Genomic DNA, 18,064 nt, shown 5'->3' with positions numbered 1-18,064 from the left:
GAGTAAAAAAAAAAAACAAAAAAAAAATCTTTCTGAACATATAATAACCTTTTTTTTTTTAACTATTATTACACAATTTCTTTAAACAAGTAGGTTTTATATTTTAACATTTTTATCAGAAAAGGCTCAGTAAGTTTTGTATTATTAGCCTAGGGATGCCTGGGTGCCTCAGCAGTTGAGCATCTGCCTTTGACTCAGGGTGTGATCCCACAGTCCGGGGAATGAGTCTTACATCAATCGGGCTTCCTGCAAGGAGGCTGCTTCTCCCTCTATGTCTCTGCCTCTCTCTCTATGTCTCTCATGAATAAATAAATAAAATCTTAAAAAAAAAAAAAAAACTGAAATGTATTATTAGTCTAATTTTTGGATGTGGAATAAATGTGGAAATAATCTTCTCTAATCCAAGAATTCTTACATTTTAATATTTTTTTAAAGTTAACCCCACCCTCAATGTGGGACTCAAACTCACAATCCCAAATCAAGAGTCCCAAGCTCTACCAACTGAGCCACCCAGGCACCCCAAATTTTGACTTTTTAAAAGTCGACAGCTTACCCAACATAGGCATTCTGCTTCTATAAAATATAAATTAAGCATAAATCTCTCTACATTAAAATGAATACAAATTTGGAACAGAAATCAAAACTGAGTGACTAAAAGGATACTATTAAAGATAACTATGAAACCAATAATTTTTTCCCTACCCTCAAAATAATCTATTTAAATTAACTTTTCCTTTGAAGATATTTAAGAACTGATTGATCTCCCTCTTCCCCCAAAAGAAAACACCCAGGAACTTTGAACTTTGCTCACTAAAATAAACCATGTTGAGTGCCTGGGTGGCTCAGTATTTTAAGCATCTGCCTGTGGCTCAAGACATGATCCTGGAGTCCTGGGATGGAGCACATGCCTCCCCCACCCCCATGGGTCTGGCTCCTTGCTCGGCAGGGGGCCTACTTCTCCCTCTCCCTGCTTGTGCTCTGCCAAATAAATGAATAAAATCTTTTTTAAAAAATTAATTAAATAAACCATGTTTTAAGAGAGAGCTGGCAAGAAACTTCAAGTAGATTTGTCAGCTTTAATAACTGACAGCTTTTAAAACTAATCACTATCTAATCTTTAAATCTACTAAATGAGGGGCGCCTGGGTGGCTCAGTCTCTTGAGCATCTGCCTTCGGCTTGGGTCATGATCCAAAGTCCTAGGATGAAGCCCCACATCGTCAGGCTGCCTACTCCGTGAGGAGCTTGCTTCTTCCTCTCCCCACTGATCATGCGCTTCTCTCTCTCTCTCTCTCTCCCTCTCTCTCTCAAATAAATAAAATCTTTTAAAAATCTACTGATGAAGTGGACCTATTAAAGAAAATGAAAGAGCACCCGGGTGGCTCAGATGGTAAAGCACCTGCCTCTGGCTCAAGTCATGATCTCCAAGTCCTGGAGACCTTGCACTGGGCTCCCAGCTGAGTGGCGAGTCTGCTTCTTCCTCTCCCTTTGCCTATCACCCCACTCATACTTACTAGTGCTCACTCACTCGCTCTCTCAAATGAATAAAAATCTTTAAAAAAGAATGAATTTTGACTAGTGACATGGTCAATATCAGCAAATTAAAACTGTCAAATCTCAGTAGTAGTGTTAAAAGACTCTTTCAGAAGACTTTATTACACTAAGAAGCTAACTTCTTATAGAAGTATGACACAATCTAACAGCAAAATTGCTCTCCTAAAACACCTACATCATATTGCTAGAGTAATAGAGTTAATTCTAGTCAAAATATATTCACAAGCATCAAGTTTTTTCCTTCAGTGACAATATAAGTTAATATTTACATTTGTTTTAAGACAGTAATGATAGTAATGATAAATCTGATTTTTATTATTTAAATGAACCTTCTAATTAATTCCCCTTTAAGACTAAAGGCAGTATTAATATATATACTAATCCACTTCTGGGTAGTTTCATCAAAAGGCAATTATTGGTTCTGAAAATAAAAAGTTAGCATGTTTACAAAAATAAAAGGAAATAAAAATTTTAGATGTATCCACTTGTGAGCACAAATGTGCATGTTTGGGATGCCAAGTTGCCACAGCTGGTTAAACTGCCAACTCTTGGTTTCAGCTCAGACTGTGATACCAACATCCCGAGATCATGCCCTGTATCGGGCAGCAGGGAGTCTAAGACTCTGTCTCCCTCTGCCCCTACCCCACTCTCTCTAAAAGAAATAAATGAATCTTTATTAGAAATGTATGTTGTATTTATAAAGGCAAAAACCTGGAAGCCACCTAACTATCCAGTTGCAGCAAACAGCTGGTATGTCCACTGAATGGATTAGTATGCATCCATAAAAAATCATGTTTGAAGACCATTTGTGAAAATAAGAAAATGCTTATTTCACATACTAAATGAAAACATGGAAGCTACAGAAATAAATATTAATGTTTTGATACAAAATGTTCACAACACATTCAGATTAGAAGAAATTTTCTCAAATATTAAGTCGTCTTAGAATTTTTTTTATTCTGTGAGGCATTATTATAATAAAAATCATTGAAAATATTGCTTTCACAGAAGGAGCACATTAAAACACTTATTTAATGAATTCTATCAGTACTACCTAAAAAAGAAAAATTGCCGTCTACTGAAAGTGTTGAGATTTGACTAGAAAAATGTAAAAACTTTATTGCTGAAAGCTTTCAAAATCACAGTTGAAGGGTCGTTTCCTCTGATTCTGCATTCTATATTACGTTCCTTTGTTATATGCATTATAAGACCAGATTTCTTTCCCTTCTCAGCTCTTATTTCAATTTTAATTACAGACTCATTTGTATTAGATTCATGTCTGTCTCTTCTACTAGACTTTACGGTAAGAGCAGGAACTGTCTTTTTATTGACCACACCCCTACGCCCTGCACTGTATTTGACACATAGGCACTCAAAAAATATTTCTGCAAAGGACAAAAGATTAAAGAGTTGGGGGACTCCTTTTTTGGGGGAGGAGTCCATTCAGTCCTCTCAATAAACTGTCTTTATGGCTCCTAACATATTAACAAGAACCTTCATTCACACATTAAACCCAAGGTTTAAGAAGACTCCAAAGTCTTTAACATTTTCCCATGTGCTATAAAACACTACTGTAGCTCTAGAAATGAACATAAAAACCAAAACCCAAATTTCCTACTTTGTGGTAGTGAGTACTACCACATTACTGTGTTAACAATTATCTCCATACAAGGAGCTAAAGGAGTTAATACTGCACTTCAGGATACTTTAAATATTTGCTAAGGGAAAATAATCATGTTTCCATTCCATACTCTTGATGCTTCCTCACCCCCACCCTCCAAGATTCAGGTGACATTTTTCTAACTACCTTCAAGACATCAAGTTATTATTTCAAATTCAACTGGTCTAAAACTGTACTCTTCCCACTTTCTTATCTTCGTTCTTTTAGGCAAGAAACTCCAGGTGCATGTTTCTTTCTACTCTAACATTTCATCAAGTGTATCTATCTAAAAATCTTTTTTGAAATATCTAACAATACTCCTTTCTACGCTCCCTTCCTCTTCAGTCTCCAAATCACCAATCTAACTATTGATCAAAGTAAGTCACCGGGCTTCATTTGACTTAATCTCCTGAAACAACTCTCATCCTATCACTTTGTCACTCTAAAATCAAGGGTGTCTCACCATTGTTCTTTAATGGTTCTCTCCAAGTGTGGTCTCCTGACCAGCAACATCAGCATCACCTGGGAACTTGCTAGAAATGCACATTCTTAGGTCCACCTCAGATATGATCAGAAACTATGATTCTGATGCACACTAAAGGCTGAGAATCCCTAATTTTAAAAGCACCGAGTCTAGAGATTTCTTTACTCAGCTTTGGAGACTGTCCATGGACTGTCTCATCTCATTAATCTTATTTATTTCCCTTCAATAGATAGCCTTTACTCCAGTAAAGACATCTTCATGAAGTCCCAAAGGTTCATTTATACTCATCTCTGCTTATATTAATACCTTCTCAAATCTAACCAACCACTTTCCACTTTCAATATCCAGCTCATTTCCTATCTTTTCTATGAAATTACCTCCCCTAATTGTGATCCACAGTATCATCCTTCTCTAAACTTTTTATATAGTTCACACCAGCTGGCTTACAATTTAATCATTTTCTGTTTTGTGTAACACATAGATCAAAGGTTTTGTTTTGGTCTTTGTTCTTTTCCATTAGTTTAACTCTAGACACAGAACACCAGTTCAATAAAGCCCTTGCCAATATGGCTACGTCTTACCGACTTATTTTTTGGAGGGTACCACAATCAAACTATTATTCCACCAGGGATTGATTGATTATTTATTTATTTATTTATTTATTTATTTATTTATTTATAAAGTAGGCTCCTTACCCAGCATGGAGCCCAACATAGGGCATGGGGACTCCTGACCTCAACATCAAGACCTGAGCTGAGATCAAGAGTTGGCCACTTAACCAACTGAGCCCCCCAGGCGCCCCTCCGGCAGGAATCTTTAATATTTTCCTCACTGAATGACATAAGATGCGCAAATCTCCTCTCCCGACCCGAAAGATTATCAAATGTTGCAACGAACTAAATACTGACTGACCTCCACACCCAGAAGGGTCTCTGTGACACCAACCTGAAAATTTCTCATTCTCAGCTATTACTCTCACAAAGTTGGCTTTCAGCTCATTTCGCTCAGCTGTTCAGGGAGGCGCGATGGGCACAGGAAGCCTGGGCACATTACCCACGGAAATGCAACGACCTGAATCAGAGAGTCCCCAAAACCATCTGCAGCATTACCTTAAAGGTCATTCTAAAGGGCAGGATGGAGACGGCGGGAGGGCGGCACATGGACAACCGCCAGCACCACCAAGGCCTCCTCCAGGAAAGGGTACACCTATGCCCACGAGAGGAAAACCGCAGCTGCCAAGTTTACGGCTTAGGGTAGCAACAGGAGTTAAACGGAAACGAAACCGGCCACGGAAGTGGTAGCTCGGGGAACTGTTTCTGCGGGTGGGCGACGACGGAGGTCTGAGGAAAGTGGTCTGAGAGTGAAACGAAACTTTTCCTGAGAGCCGAGTCTCGGGGTTGGGCTGACGGGGGCGGGCCGCCGCTTGGCAGACGCGAGACGCGGAAGAGGCGTGCGGCTGACCGCGGACAGAAGCCGCAGAGCCCGCGGCTCGCCGGCCTTACTTCTCCCGCATTAGCGGCGTCACACGTGGTCTACCTCGGGGACGCGGCCAGGGGACGCCGCGGCCCGCGGTACTGACAACCACTGACAGGACTCACTCACCTTTCCCATTCCGAGGCAGTGGTGAAGTCCGTGATCTCAAATACCTCGGACTCGGGCTACGGTAAAGGAAAAGAAAGATAAAGAGAATGAGCCCCCGGGCGCTGACACGGAGGAGCAAACTTACAGACCGGGAGAGGCAGGGAGCAAACACCTCACCTCACTGTCGGCCGCCATCTTGAGGAGCGCTGGGAAGGGCGCTAGGGCTGCCGGGAAGGACGAGAGCGGGAGGGGGCGGGGCCTCGGCGCAGACCCGCCCCGGAGGCCCCGCCCCCTGGGACTGAGTCCTGCCCGGAGTCCTCAAAGGCTGAAATCGTTTGATTTAAAACAGGCAAAAAAGAAAACCTTGGAATTGGAAATCTTCCTGTAGAGTAATGAATTCAGAGAGAGAACAGAAGCAAGGAGGTAAGACAAGGCAGGCCCTAGATTCCTGTGAATAAAGTATTAAAAAACCTAAACCATGTTGAATTTGTTTTCCTTCAACCTCTATTTATTGACTGCAAGGCACAAAGCTAGATGCTGTATATCCACCCTCCTCCACCCCGCCTCAAAGAAGTTACAGTTTGGTTAAGTCATAAAATAAAATCAGGGGTCCCTGGGTGGCGCAACGGTTTGGCGCCTGCCTTTGGCCCAGGGCGCGATCCTGGAGATCAGGGATCGAATCCCACATCGGGCTCCCGGTGCATGGAGCCTGCTTCTCCCTCTGCCTGTGTCTCTGCCTCTCTCTCTCTCGCTCTCTCTCTCTCTCTCTGTGACTATCATAAATAATAAATTAAAAAAATAAAATAAAATAAAATAAAATAAAATCATTATGAGGACGCCTGACTGGCTCAGTGGCTGGGCATCTGCCTTTGGCTCAGGTCATGATCCCGGGATCCTGGGATCGAGTTCTGCATCGGGCTCCCTGCATGGAGCCTGCTTCTCCCTCTGCCTCTGTCTCTGCCTCTCTGTGTCTCTCATGAATAAATAAATAAAAGTCTTTTAAAAAATAAAAATAAAAAATAAATAAAATCATTGTGTTAGTTATCTGATATCTGGGAAGAGCAACATACCGTTCAATGAAGACTTCACTTTTTTTTTTAATACTTCACTTTTTAAGCCACTGAAGAACAGAAGGAGTAGCAGCTAGCAGTTAACAATTATATTTCATAGATACTGAAGTATATATACATCATGAAATGATACCATGTCCAGGATTTGTATGAAACTAATGGGAGGGAGAAGTGGGTAAGGAGAGAAATAAAGCCAAATCAGCTATATGTGGATAGTAGCTTAATCTAGTGATGTGTACATGGGTGTTTATAATATTCTCTCTATTTCTGTTAGGTCTGAAATTTTTCATAATTAAAAGGGGAAAAAGGTTAAATTTCATGTAATGAGTTTTGCAATCCACAAGAAGGAATTGTTGGTAGAGGACTAAGAGATTCAGCTTCAGTGATTAAAAAAATAATAATGATAATCTTATGGCTCAATGAGTTCAAGTGTCCAACTCTTGTTTTTGGTTCAGGTCATGATCCCAGGGTCGTAAGATTGAATCCTCCTAGGGGTTCTCCACTCAGCAAGAAGTCTGCTAGAGATTCTTTCCCCTGCCTTTCCTTACCCCCACTGCTCCTCCATTCCACCCCAACCCTGCTTGAGTTCTTTTTCTCTCTCTCTCAAGTAAATAAATAAATAAATGATTTTTTTTTAAGTTTTAATTTTAAAAGTTTAAAGATATAAAAAATTTGGTGGGGGCACTTGGGTGGCTCAGTGGTCTAGTGTCTGCCTTTAGCTCAGGTCGCAATACCAGGTCTTGGGATCAAGTGCCGTATCAGGCTCCTTGAAGAAAGCCTGTTTTTGCCTCTGCCTATGTCTCTGCCTCTCTCTGTGTGTCTCTCATGAATAAATAAATAAAATCTTTTAAAATTTTTGGTGATATAGGTAGAGCATATGAAAAAAGTAAGGTGAGAATTTTGACAACAGTTATTGCTAGTGCCAAACTTTGAACCCCTGTCTTCTGATGTTCCTTCTAATTTCTATCTACTGTATCAGTGGAGGGTTGTGAGTTAACTACTGCAGCAGTCTTTCCCGAGATCTGAACTTGCATCCTCCATTCACTTACAAGCATCTATTAAACAGCTAACTAGAAGCCAACCACTGTGCTAGGATATTAAAATGTATTGTAGATATGGTCCCTGACTTCAAGGAGTTCAAGGTCTGGAAGGAAAATGGGAAATTCGCTGCACAACAGAATGAAGAGGTGCTACATGTATCAGCATTAGTGTTAGCAATGTGGAAGTCAATGGTCATCTTGACAAGAAGAATCTTGAAGATGAGCTGAAGAATAAGATGAAGAATAAGATTAATAAAATAGGACTCGTTGCAAAGGATTGTGGCAAAGATTAAGTTCTACAAACCTATGTAAAATGGTTAGCACAATGTTGTGGCATTTATAAGGCTCTTATAAGAATAAGACTGCGAGGGGGGTCCCTGGGTGGCTCAGCGGTTTAGTGCCTGCCTTTGGCCCAGGGCGTGATCCTGGAGCCCTGGGATCGAGTCCCACGTCAGGCTCCCTGCATGGAACCTGCTTCTCCCTCTGCCTGTGTCTCTGCCCCCCTCTCTCTCTTTCTATGTCTATCATGAATAAATAAATAAAATCTTAAAAAAAAAAAAAAAAAGGATAAGACTGCAAGTGGGAAAGGCTTCTAAGCATGTCTAGAGGATCAAAGGTGGGGAAAGTCTGATCCATCCAATAAACCAAAAGAAAGAGGGCACCTAGAGCAGTGTTTGTGTTGAAGTTGGAGAGGTAGAAATGGGCTAGACCATATAAAGCCTTCTAGGCCAGAGATGGACTTTATTTCTTTTTTTTTAAGATATTTATTTATTTATTTATTTATTTGGCAGAGAGGGGGCGCACAAGCAGGGGGAGCTGCAGGCAGGAAAGAGAAAAGCAGGCTCTCTACCAAGCCGGGAGCCCAATGTGGGGCTCCATCCCAGGACCATGGACTCATGACCTGAGCCAAAGGCAGATGCTGAATCAACTGAGCCACCCAGGCACCCCTGGAGTTGGACTTTATTTAAAACACAATGAAAGTCACTGAAACGTTTTCAGCAAGAGAGCAATAAAAAAAAAAAAGAGCTATTTAAGAAAATAATACAGAAAAGAAAAAAATGGGGGGAGAGCCCTGGGCGAATGGGGTAACTGGGTGATGGACATTAAGGAGGGCACATAATGTAATGAGCACTGAAGGGTTTTTTTTTTTTAAGATTTTATTTATTTATTCATGAGAATACACAGAGAGAGAGAGAAAGGCAGAGACACAGGCAGAAGGAGAAGCAGGCTCCATGCAGGGAGCCCAACATGGGACTGGATCCCAGGTCTCCAGGATCACGACCTGGGCTGAAGGCGGCGCTAAACCCCTGAGCCACCCGGGGGCTGCCCCTGAAAACATTTTATATTTAGAGAATGGGTAAGGAAAAGAATCCAGTGAAAGAAGGAGGAAAGGAATGGCTTGAGAAATAGGAAAGTAAGGAAAGAGTGATGGCACAAAACCTGGGAGAGGAAATGTTTCAAGATGGTAAATATTGACAGCCGCTGAAAAGCACATGAGACAGGAATATACGATCAAGCATGATTGATTGTTGTTGCTTCTTGGGGTTGTCCTTTGTCTTTAAGGCAGAGAAGAGCAGATATGTTTGTGTATGGATAATAATCTATGAGAGAGAGACTGATGATGAAGGGAAGTGGGAGAGTTGAAGTTCCTGATAAGGAGAGAGGAGGAAATCCAGAGCTGCTGGTTACACAACTCCAGGGGGCGCCATTCACATTGCATTTAGAAGTCTCGCTTCAAGAGGTGCCCCCCACCCTACCTTTCAAGTAGCACTCTGTGGAGTTGTGCAGAAAGGTGGAATTCAGAGCAGGTATACCATGAGGGAAGGAAGGCTAGGTGGTTGGTTAGGTTGGCTTTTTCTGAGAAGGGGAAGAAGGGAATAAAAAGATTCCTGGATACAGATATAGACACTGGGAGATTTGTTCATGTGGAAGAATTACTTGTTCACTTTTTAAGAGTCCCAGCAAGTGAAAGAAGTCTGTAGGTTTTAAGGTCAGACAAATCCAGGTTCAGCCTTTTACTAACTACAATACGACTGGAGGCAACTCTTCTAAACTCCACTGGCTTCATTAGTAAAATAGGACTCTTATTGCAAAGGATTGTGGTAAAGATTAAGTTCTACAAACCTATGTAAAATGGTTAGCACAATGTCGTGACATGTAGTAGGCGATCAACTGTGGTGGTAGCATTTTATAACGAATTTACTATAAAACCAGAAAGTGCTACTCACATTAAGGCATTAGGGTTTTTTTTCCTCCCTGCTTAGCCATGAAGATGTTTCAGTACACACCAAAATGAGAGACTAAAAAATCACAAAGATTTTCCTGCATGAAGTTAAACTTTAGAAACTGTATGAAACAGCCTCATCGGGTTGCTAGGTAAAGTTTTCTTCCAAGATTATTTTTGGCTTCTTGTCTTCTCCCTGGAGAAACTTTTAAAATAAGTTATTTGTTAAAGCGAAGTGTGAAGCCAAGATGCTAATGATGTAAAGTACCCAGGGGAGACACATTTTTATTAGATTTTCACTGGTGCATGAGGCAGAAAAGATTGTTTCTTCAGTATTAAGAGCTCTTTGGCCACACATCCAAAGGCAAGGTTTTTCTGTTGCAAGCACATTTCCTCATTGGCAAAATTTTCAGTTATTTCAAGGTGTTAACCAATAATAGCCAGGGGGAGAATTTTGATGCTTAGGCAATTTAAGAGATTAGATGCCTGGAAAAAAATCACCCTTGGCTTAGTCCTCAGAGGAATGTGGGGGCATAACAGTTTAATTAGGTCTTAGTGAAACAGCAAACATTGAGAGGAGCAACAGCAGTGGGACTACACCATCCTCATCTACCTGGATGTCTGTGCACGGAGAACAACTACAACAGAAGGTACAGCTGGAAGACAAACACGTGCTATGAAAATAAGAAATATTTCTCTCCAAAGAGAAATATCCAAGGCAACATCCTCAGACAACATTTTTTCATTCATTCAGCAGTATTTATCACAGGACTGTATCATAGTCCTGGTCATAGCACTGTGGTCAATCCCACAGAGAGAGTCAAAGAATAATCCCTGCCTTGAGGTGCTCACAGTTTAAGATAAGACATAAATATGATACGGCTTAGAAAGGGATACATGATGGTTAATCCAACTTATTCAAACTTCTTTCAAACCAGTGAGAGGAACATATCCAGGTGATCTTTCAGAACACACACACAATTTTTTTAAGATTATTTATTTATTTGGGGGAGGAAGGGACACAGGGAGAGGTAGAGAGAGAATCTCAAGCAGACTCACTGCTGAGTGCAGAGCCCGATGCGGGGCTCCATCTCATGACCCTGAAATCATAACCTGAGCTGAAATCAAGAGTTGGACACTTAACCAACTGAGCCACCCAGGTGCCCCAGGAACACACACACAATATTTTATATTCTAAATAAGTACTCTCCTATTTCTAGAATTAGAAAGAGGTACAATCACTAAGCCAAGAAGTCTCCAGAGAATTTTAAGAGAAGTGGTTTATTCACTCCTTCATTCACAGTCTTAAGTCACTTACCACTCATTCTGTCATTTATTCATTCACTAAACATTTATTAAAAGCAGCCAGTATGTGCCTGGCACTTTGCAGAAACTGGAAAACAAAAACATAAAAACAAGGTGCCTGCCCTCAGGAAGCTTCAGGTGTGAAAAAATTGAAGTCCTTCAGGATGATAATAAGTCAAGAACAGCCAGTTCCAATTCTTAAGTGTGTCACATGTCTAGTAGATTCAGCTAAGAACAGTACTTGTCAGAAGGTTGATTTAGTTTGTCCAAGTTTTTGTGTTTCCATTTTTTAAATATGTTAATAGGTCTTGAACTCAGAATGTAGGATGCAAGAATTAATTGAAGAGTCATGAGAATTGTGTACAAGTTTACGGAATAATCATATCCTTCTAAGCATGTGTGTATGTGTGTATATGTATGATTGGTTACATGTTTTACACAAGCATATTCTTATTTAAACTCCAATCTTTCCTTATTGGGGAGAGTGAACTCTTTTCACCACACGTGATTAATAAATACAAAATCATGGGCAGCCTGGGTGGTTCAGCTGCCTTCAGCCCAGGGTGTGATCCTGTGGGCCTGGGATCAAGTCCCGTGTCAGGGTCCCTGCATGGAGCCTGCTTCTCCCTCTGCCTGTGTCTCTGCCTCTCTCTCAATCTGTGTCTCTCATGAATAAATAAATAAAATCTTTAATAAATAAATGCAAAATCTTAGGTCTGCTCCTGACCTTCTTTTGTTCTAAGTCTCAGTACTTCTACATTAATAGCATCTCCAATTGCTTGTTGATCTGCTCAGATCCCTTTTAACATTCACTTCAGTCTAGTTTCTAACTAAACTAGATGGACTGATTTCCATCTCATCTGCTTCTGCTATTTTGCTGCAGGTAATCTAATAGTTTCCACTTATCTCTGTCCTTTGCATTGGCCCATTTATGTACTGCAATAAACTGCCTGGTATGAGATCCTTACATCACTGTTTGTCACCAAAGGAAGACCTGCGAATCATATTTTAATTTAAATTGTTCAAGTATTATACAAGTAATAGGACTGTCTTATCGTAAAAGATGCAAATCATATGCATAAAACAAATGGCCTCCTTAACTACGTCTTTTCAATTTCCATACCCTCAAGGTAGAATCACTAATGGGATGCCTGGGTGGTTCAATCGGTTAAGCACCTACCTTCAGCTCAGATCATGAGTCCTGGGATCGAGCCCCACATTGGGTTCCCGGCTCAGTGGGGAGCCTACTTCTTCTTCCCCTTCTGCTGCTTCCCCTGATTGTGTGCATGCTGTCTTTCTCTCTCAGATAAATAAATAAAATCTTTAAAAAAAAAGATAAAATCACTAATACTAATTAAGCATGAATCCTTTCAGACCTTTCCTAAACATACATATTTGTATATATGAAATATATACTTTTGCCTTTTTAAATCACTTTTTGCACAAGTAGGAACGTCTAATATTTAATATGCACCAAGTATTCTTCTAAGTGTTTTACCTGCATTAACTCGTTTAATCTTACAATTACCCTGTGAAGTAGATACTGTTCCTATCACATGCCCTTATTTTACTGCTGAGGAAACTAAGGCAGAAAGACCATAGGTAACTTGGCCAAGTTATATACCTCCTAAGTGGTTGGCTCCTGAACACGCGCTCTGAACCTCATCATAGCAGTATCATACTATCATATATGCATTATTTAGCAACCTGCTTTTTTTACTGAACTATATGATTTGGAGCCCATTTAGGACATGATATAAAGCTCTTTCTTCCTTCTATATACAGCTGCACAGCATTCCCTAATTCAAAGTATAAATGTACTACTTTTTATTTGTCTTCTGTGACTTGACATATAAATGATCTACTATTTAAAGCTATTTTTTTTAATTTTTATTTATTTATGATAGTCACAGAGAGAGAGAGAGAGAGGCAGAGACATAGGCAGAAGGAGAAGCAGGCTCCATGCACCGGGAGCCCGACGTGGGATTCCATCCCGGGTCTCCAGGATCATGCCCTGGGCCAAAGGCAGGCGCCAAACCGCTGCGCCACCCAGGGATCCCTATTTAAAGCTATTAATAACATCCACAGATGGTGGCAAGTAAAGAGGGGTTCATTATACTATATTGTTTATTTTGCATATTTGAAATTTTCTGAAATAAATTTTCTAAAAATGTTTTCGAAGAAGATCCTACCTTCTTTAAAAACAAAACAAAAAACAAAAAAAAACCCAAAACAGTGCCTGGGTGGCTCATTTGGTTAAGCATCTGGTTCTTGATTTTGGCTCAGGTCATCATCTCAGGGTTATGAGGTAGAGCATTGTGTTAAACCCTACATCAGGCTCTATGTTGGGTGTGGAGCCTGCTTAAGATTCTCTCTCTCCTTCTTCCTCTGACCCTCCCCCCATAAATAAATAAATAAATAAATACATAAAAATTTAAAAAGAAAATAAAATTAAAAATAAAAAAATACTAGGGTAAAATTTTATTATATCTGCATCTTTGTGATCACCTGTTGGAATTACTCCACGATGCATACTAAGAAATGGGAATATCAAGTTGAAGAGTGTGTGCATTTTAAAAAGTAGTAGATAGCACCAGATTAGAAAGTCCAAAATGAGCGTTACAAATTTACATACCCTCTAATAGTGTTTAAAAGTTGCCACTTCCCCATGCATTTAATAAGTCTTTTAAACTTTTGTCCATATGCTAAATAAAACTTGGTTTGATTTATATTTTCCTGATCCCTAGTGAGGTTAGCTGATTTAAATGTATTTCCTGGCCATTTGTATTCCTCTCCTATAAAGAGTGATTTCAAAACTTTCACTTGTTTTTCTGTGGTCATTTATCTTTTCTGCCATTGATTCAGGTTATGTCTTCATCATTTTTTTCTAACCTATTACAATAATCTTATAACATTTCTATCTGCCCTTCTGCTTCAATTAATTTTCATTCCTGCTGTCAGGAGGATCTTCCTAAAATACAGATTTCATCATGTCTCCTCATGAATAAAATCTTTTAATGTCTCCCAATTCAGCTGAAAATAGCCTCACTTCTCCTCTACCCTCTATCACCCCCACATGTATTCTGAATTCCAACCACACACATACATCCAAACACAATTATTTTTAACATTTCATGCTTTTATCTTTCCTCTGGACATACTGTTGTTTAGTTGACCTGCAGTATCCTTTTCTCTGTGGTTTATCTGGTGAACTATTTGTCCTTCAAATTTCAGCTCAGATAATTATCTCTTCTCTGAAGATTCCCTATGCTGTTATGGGCTGAACTATGTTCCCCCAAAATTCATATGTTGAAGCCCTAATTCCTAGTACCTCAGCATGTGATTATATTTGGAGGTAAGACTTTTACAGAGGTGAACAGGTGAATGAGGTCATTAGCATGGCCCCTAATCCAATCATATTGGCCTTCTTATTTTAAAAAGAAGATTAGGTCATGTGGAGAGACAGCAGGGGGCTTGTGCACAGAGAAAAGACCCTATGAGAACAATGAGAATCAGCTACCTGGAAGCCAACAAAAGGGGCCTCAGGAGACACCAAACCTGCCAGCATGTGGATTTTGAATTCTTAGCCTGCAGAATTGTGAGGAAATAAACTTCTGTTGCATAAGCCACATCATCTGTGGTATTTTGTTATGGAAGCCTTAGCAAACTTATATACCCCAGCCCTTCCAACTCAGAAGGTTACGAGCTTCCCTAGAGTCTTCTACATGGCTTTGTGGTGCCCTCACCTAATACAAGAGTCCTCCCTTCCTTGTCTGTGGTTTTGCTTTCCGTAGTTTTTTTTTTAAGATTTTATTTATTGATTATAAATGAGAGACACACAGAGAGACACCCAGATGTTCTGCTTTCTGTAGTTTTAGTTCCCTGTGATCAACCACCCTCCAGAAACAGATGATCCTCATTTTGACAAATCGTCAGAAGGTCAGTAGTAGGGGCACCTGGGTGGCTCAGTGGTTGAGAATCTGCCTTTGACTCGGAGGAGATCCCAGGGTTCTGGAATCAAGTCTCACATCGGGCTCCCTGCAGGGAGCCTGCTTTTTTCCCTGCCTATGTCTCTACCCCTCTCTCTGTATCTCTCGTGAATAAATAAAATCTTTAAAAAAAAGGTCAGTAGTAGCCTGACTGTACATCACAATGCCTGCACCATTCCCCTCACTTCATCTCATCACATAAGCATGTTACCATCTCACAGCATCACTAGAAGAGTGAGCACAGTACCATAAGTTATTTTGAGAGAAATACCAATTCATATAACTTTTATTACAGTGTAATGTCATGATTATTTATTCCATTAGTAATTATCATTGCTATTCTCTTACTGTACCTAATTTTTAAATTAAACTTTATTATAGTATGCACATATCGGAAAAAACAGCATGTAGAGGGTTCCGTACTATCTGAATTTTTAGGCATTCACTGCAGGTCTTGAAGTATATCCTCTGAGGATAAGGGGAGAACATGGGATTGTCCTTGTTTTGCATGCTTATCTTGCCACTATTTCTGAAAACATGTTTCTTGGAAACACATGATTTGAATGAATATTTCTCAAAATGAGGCAAGGGGAGGACTACTCTTTGAGGAACCAACAGAAAGATAGAAATAGAAACCAAATAGAAAGATTCATGGATTGCAGACCAGTCTGAGCCCAAGGATAATCCTGCAGAAATCCTAAGCATCAGAATGTACAGTACTGGGGCAGATGGGGTGGCTCAGCGATTTAGCACCACCTTCAGCCCAGGGTGTGATCCTGGAGACCCCAGATGGAGTCCCATGTCAGGCTCCCTGCATGGAGCCTGCTTCTCCCTCTGCCTGTGTCTCTGCCTCTCTCTGTCTGTGTCTCTCATGAATAAATAAATAAAATCTTAAAAAAAAAAAAAGAAGGAAAAAAGAAAGTACAGTACCTATGACTTTCTCCTGGCATGAAAGCTAAGAAAGAGTACTATCCTCCTGGCAGCAGAAACATGGAAGGATGTAGAAAGTAAAACAGAGTAACAGCCTGTACGTGCTTGGATTAGTGTCAAAGCACTTTAGGCTGAATGGGGTGATGAAAGAATATACATAAACCTAGCAATTTTACCCTGAAGTGTTCACTCACCAGAGAAATATGTGAGTGTGTGTGTGTGTGTGTGTGTGTGTGTGTGGTGTTAGCGTAGTAAAAGTGGTGAATACTTCAACATTGTGGTCAGGCTCCTTTGATTCAGTCCCTAGCTCTACCATTTATTAGCTTAAAATTTCTTCAAAGCCTTAGAGTTCTTCTCTGTAGCATGGGGAATGATGGTGATTATAGAATCAACTCTTTAAAGTTGTTGTGGAGGTTCAATGACTTCATTAACACAAAGGACTAACCTAGTAAGAATTTAATAAATGTCACCTGTTGTTACAATAAAATATTTGCACCCTTTGCAGTTGAGTATATATAACAAGAAAACCCCCAGGATCCTCCAGTAGGTGGCATAAAAATTCTAGCAGCACACAAATGGCAGATGACCTTATGTTTTAGAGTGCCCTGAGTCTACTTCCTCATGAGTGTTTTTGTAGTCCACAATTTAAAGCCTCTTTCATCTGGGTTTATTAGCATTTATGACTCAGACAAAAATATAGTCCATTTCCTAAAGACTTTGCTTGGGAAAAATCACAAATCTAGACAAAATATATGTTCTGATGTAGGAATGTCCATTCACTAGTGCTCTTTCAAGCATGATTCTAAGAATACAGTTTGGGGATATCCTATTGGAGTCTCTTGCTCTGTAACTTATATTTAGATTTGGAAAGGGATCCTTCTGGTACATTATGGCAATTACAAAGGTATAGCTTTCCTGGAGAATGTCTCAGTGGATAAGATGATAACGGCAATTGTGCCAACCATGGAAGTACACTAGGGCCCAACTCCTTCAAGCACTTAAACAGCAACTTTGAGGAGTGTACAATGCTTGTTTTCCTTCCTGGATGAGATTGTCCTGCCTTCAATTCTCAAAGCTAAATGCACAGTGGATGGTTGCCTGGGTGACAACCCGTAAACTAAGCAGTCTCTTTGCAGCTAACTGAAAGGTTTGTGCACACAGAACCAGCTTTAATTATTTTTTTTAAGTACTTTGAGCTGTGCAACGTTGGAAAACAATCAAAGAAAATAAATCTGTATCTATGCTGCTTTTAAATGGATCCTTTACTGAAGTGTGGGTTGACAGCCTTCCCAGAAATCAGTGTCACAATAAATTAGGATGACGTTGACTGCTGTTTTTCTCGGTCTTTCTTCAACTGTGTATCCCTCGGCAAAACGCAGCCTAGGTAAGCCAAATCTCCACTTTTCAGCACATTTTAGGTATTGCCCTATGTTGCAGATTTTTTTCTCCTCAAAGGGTGCCCAGAGGAAGAACATCAGGTAAAGTGATAGAGAAACTATGTCCTAATCTGAAATAATTAAATCCTTAGAATTGCTATAATAAACTGTCTTTGATTTTTCGAGTATCAAGACAATCCTTTTTAAAACTTTATGTAAATGCCTCTAGATCACAGGCTAAACTGGTAAGGGCAAGAAAACATACTTGCTTCGATTTAATTATACACAGAGACATCTTTTAATTTAGTTTAGTCACTTAAGTATGAACTTTGAATTGTGTAAGTCTTCTTGTAAACACTCAGTACTGTATATATGTGACCTGGCCATATTTTCTCAACATGAAAAGGGATTCCCATTGCTTTAAGTCTTAATTACAGAAGATTCCAAATGAAATGTATAATGTAATAAAACACTTTGTTTTACAAGGAGACTAACCATGCATACAGTGAAAGATAAAACACTGGGTTTACTAGATGCTAAACCAGAAACCCCTGTGGAATGCAACATTATTGCTTAAAAATCATTGATCAAAACCATCCTAAAAGGAAAATTGAGAAACGTTTTCTTATTAAAAAAAAAAAAAACTTGGACATGTGCACATTGAAGATCAGAAGAGGAAATGAAACTCACTAATAAAAAGCAATGTGGGTCTGTCCTTGTTAATTGAAGGAGCTTACCTGTGTATAGGATTACTGCTATACACTGATTCAATCTTCATTGCCTTCCTCCAATGGGGGGAAGTGTGTGAGACAATGGATGACCAAATAATGACCACATTGCCAGTACTGTAGTG

The 18,064-nt window shown here is 39.9% G+C and overlaps 2 protein-coding genes across 14 annotated transcripts in view; one reads left to right on the top strand and one right to left on the bottom strand.

Annotated features, from left to right (window-relative positions):
• RAB3GAP1 (RAB3 GTPase activating protein catalytic subunit 1) overlaps positions 1-5,525 on the bottom strand; it is a 97,654-nt gene extending 92,129 nt beyond the window's left edge. For 3 of the 9 annotated variants that reach the window (XM_072757620.1, XM_072757621.1, XM_072757622.1), the window contains exons 1-2: positions 5,455-5,503; positions 5,299-5,354 (exon numbers count right to left, since the gene is read on the bottom strand). In XM_072757620.1, coding sequence (XP_072613721.1) covers positions 5,299-5,307 — 9 coding nt within the window. In that variant the 5' untranslated portion in view covers positions 5,308-5,354; positions 5,455-5,503. Of the gene's footprint in view, positions 1-5,298; positions 5,355-5,454 lie in introns of all 9 variants that reach the window. The other 6 variants (XM_026015548.2, XM_072757619.1, XM_072757623.1 and 3 more) reach the window with 4 other exon arrangements.
• An 11,189-nt stretch (positions 5,526-16,714) lies between these two features.
• Positions 16,715-18,064, top strand: part of MAP3K19 (mitogen-activated protein kinase kinase kinase 19) — a 60,018-nt gene continuing 58,668 nt past the window's right edge. For 2 of the 5 annotated variants that reach the window (XM_072757616.1, XM_072757614.1), the window contains exon 1: positions 16,935-17,219. The gene's annotated coding sequence lies outside the window, so the exon portion shown is untranslated. Of the gene's footprint in view, positions 17,220-18,064 lie in introns of all 5 variants that reach the window. The other 3 variants (XM_072757615.1, XM_072757613.1, XM_072757617.1) reach the window with 3 other exon arrangements.

The sequence above is a fragment of the Vulpes vulpes genome, chromosome 5, assembly GCF_048418805.1.
Source record: "Vulpes vulpes isolate BD-2025 chromosome 5, VulVul3, whole genome shotgun sequence".
Lineage (NCBI taxonomy): Eukaryota > Metazoa > Chordata > Mammalia > Carnivora > Canidae > Vulpes > Vulpes vulpes.
The sequence above is the reverse complement of the archived record's forward strand: the minus strand, read 5'-3'. Positions and strand labels throughout refer to the sequence as shown.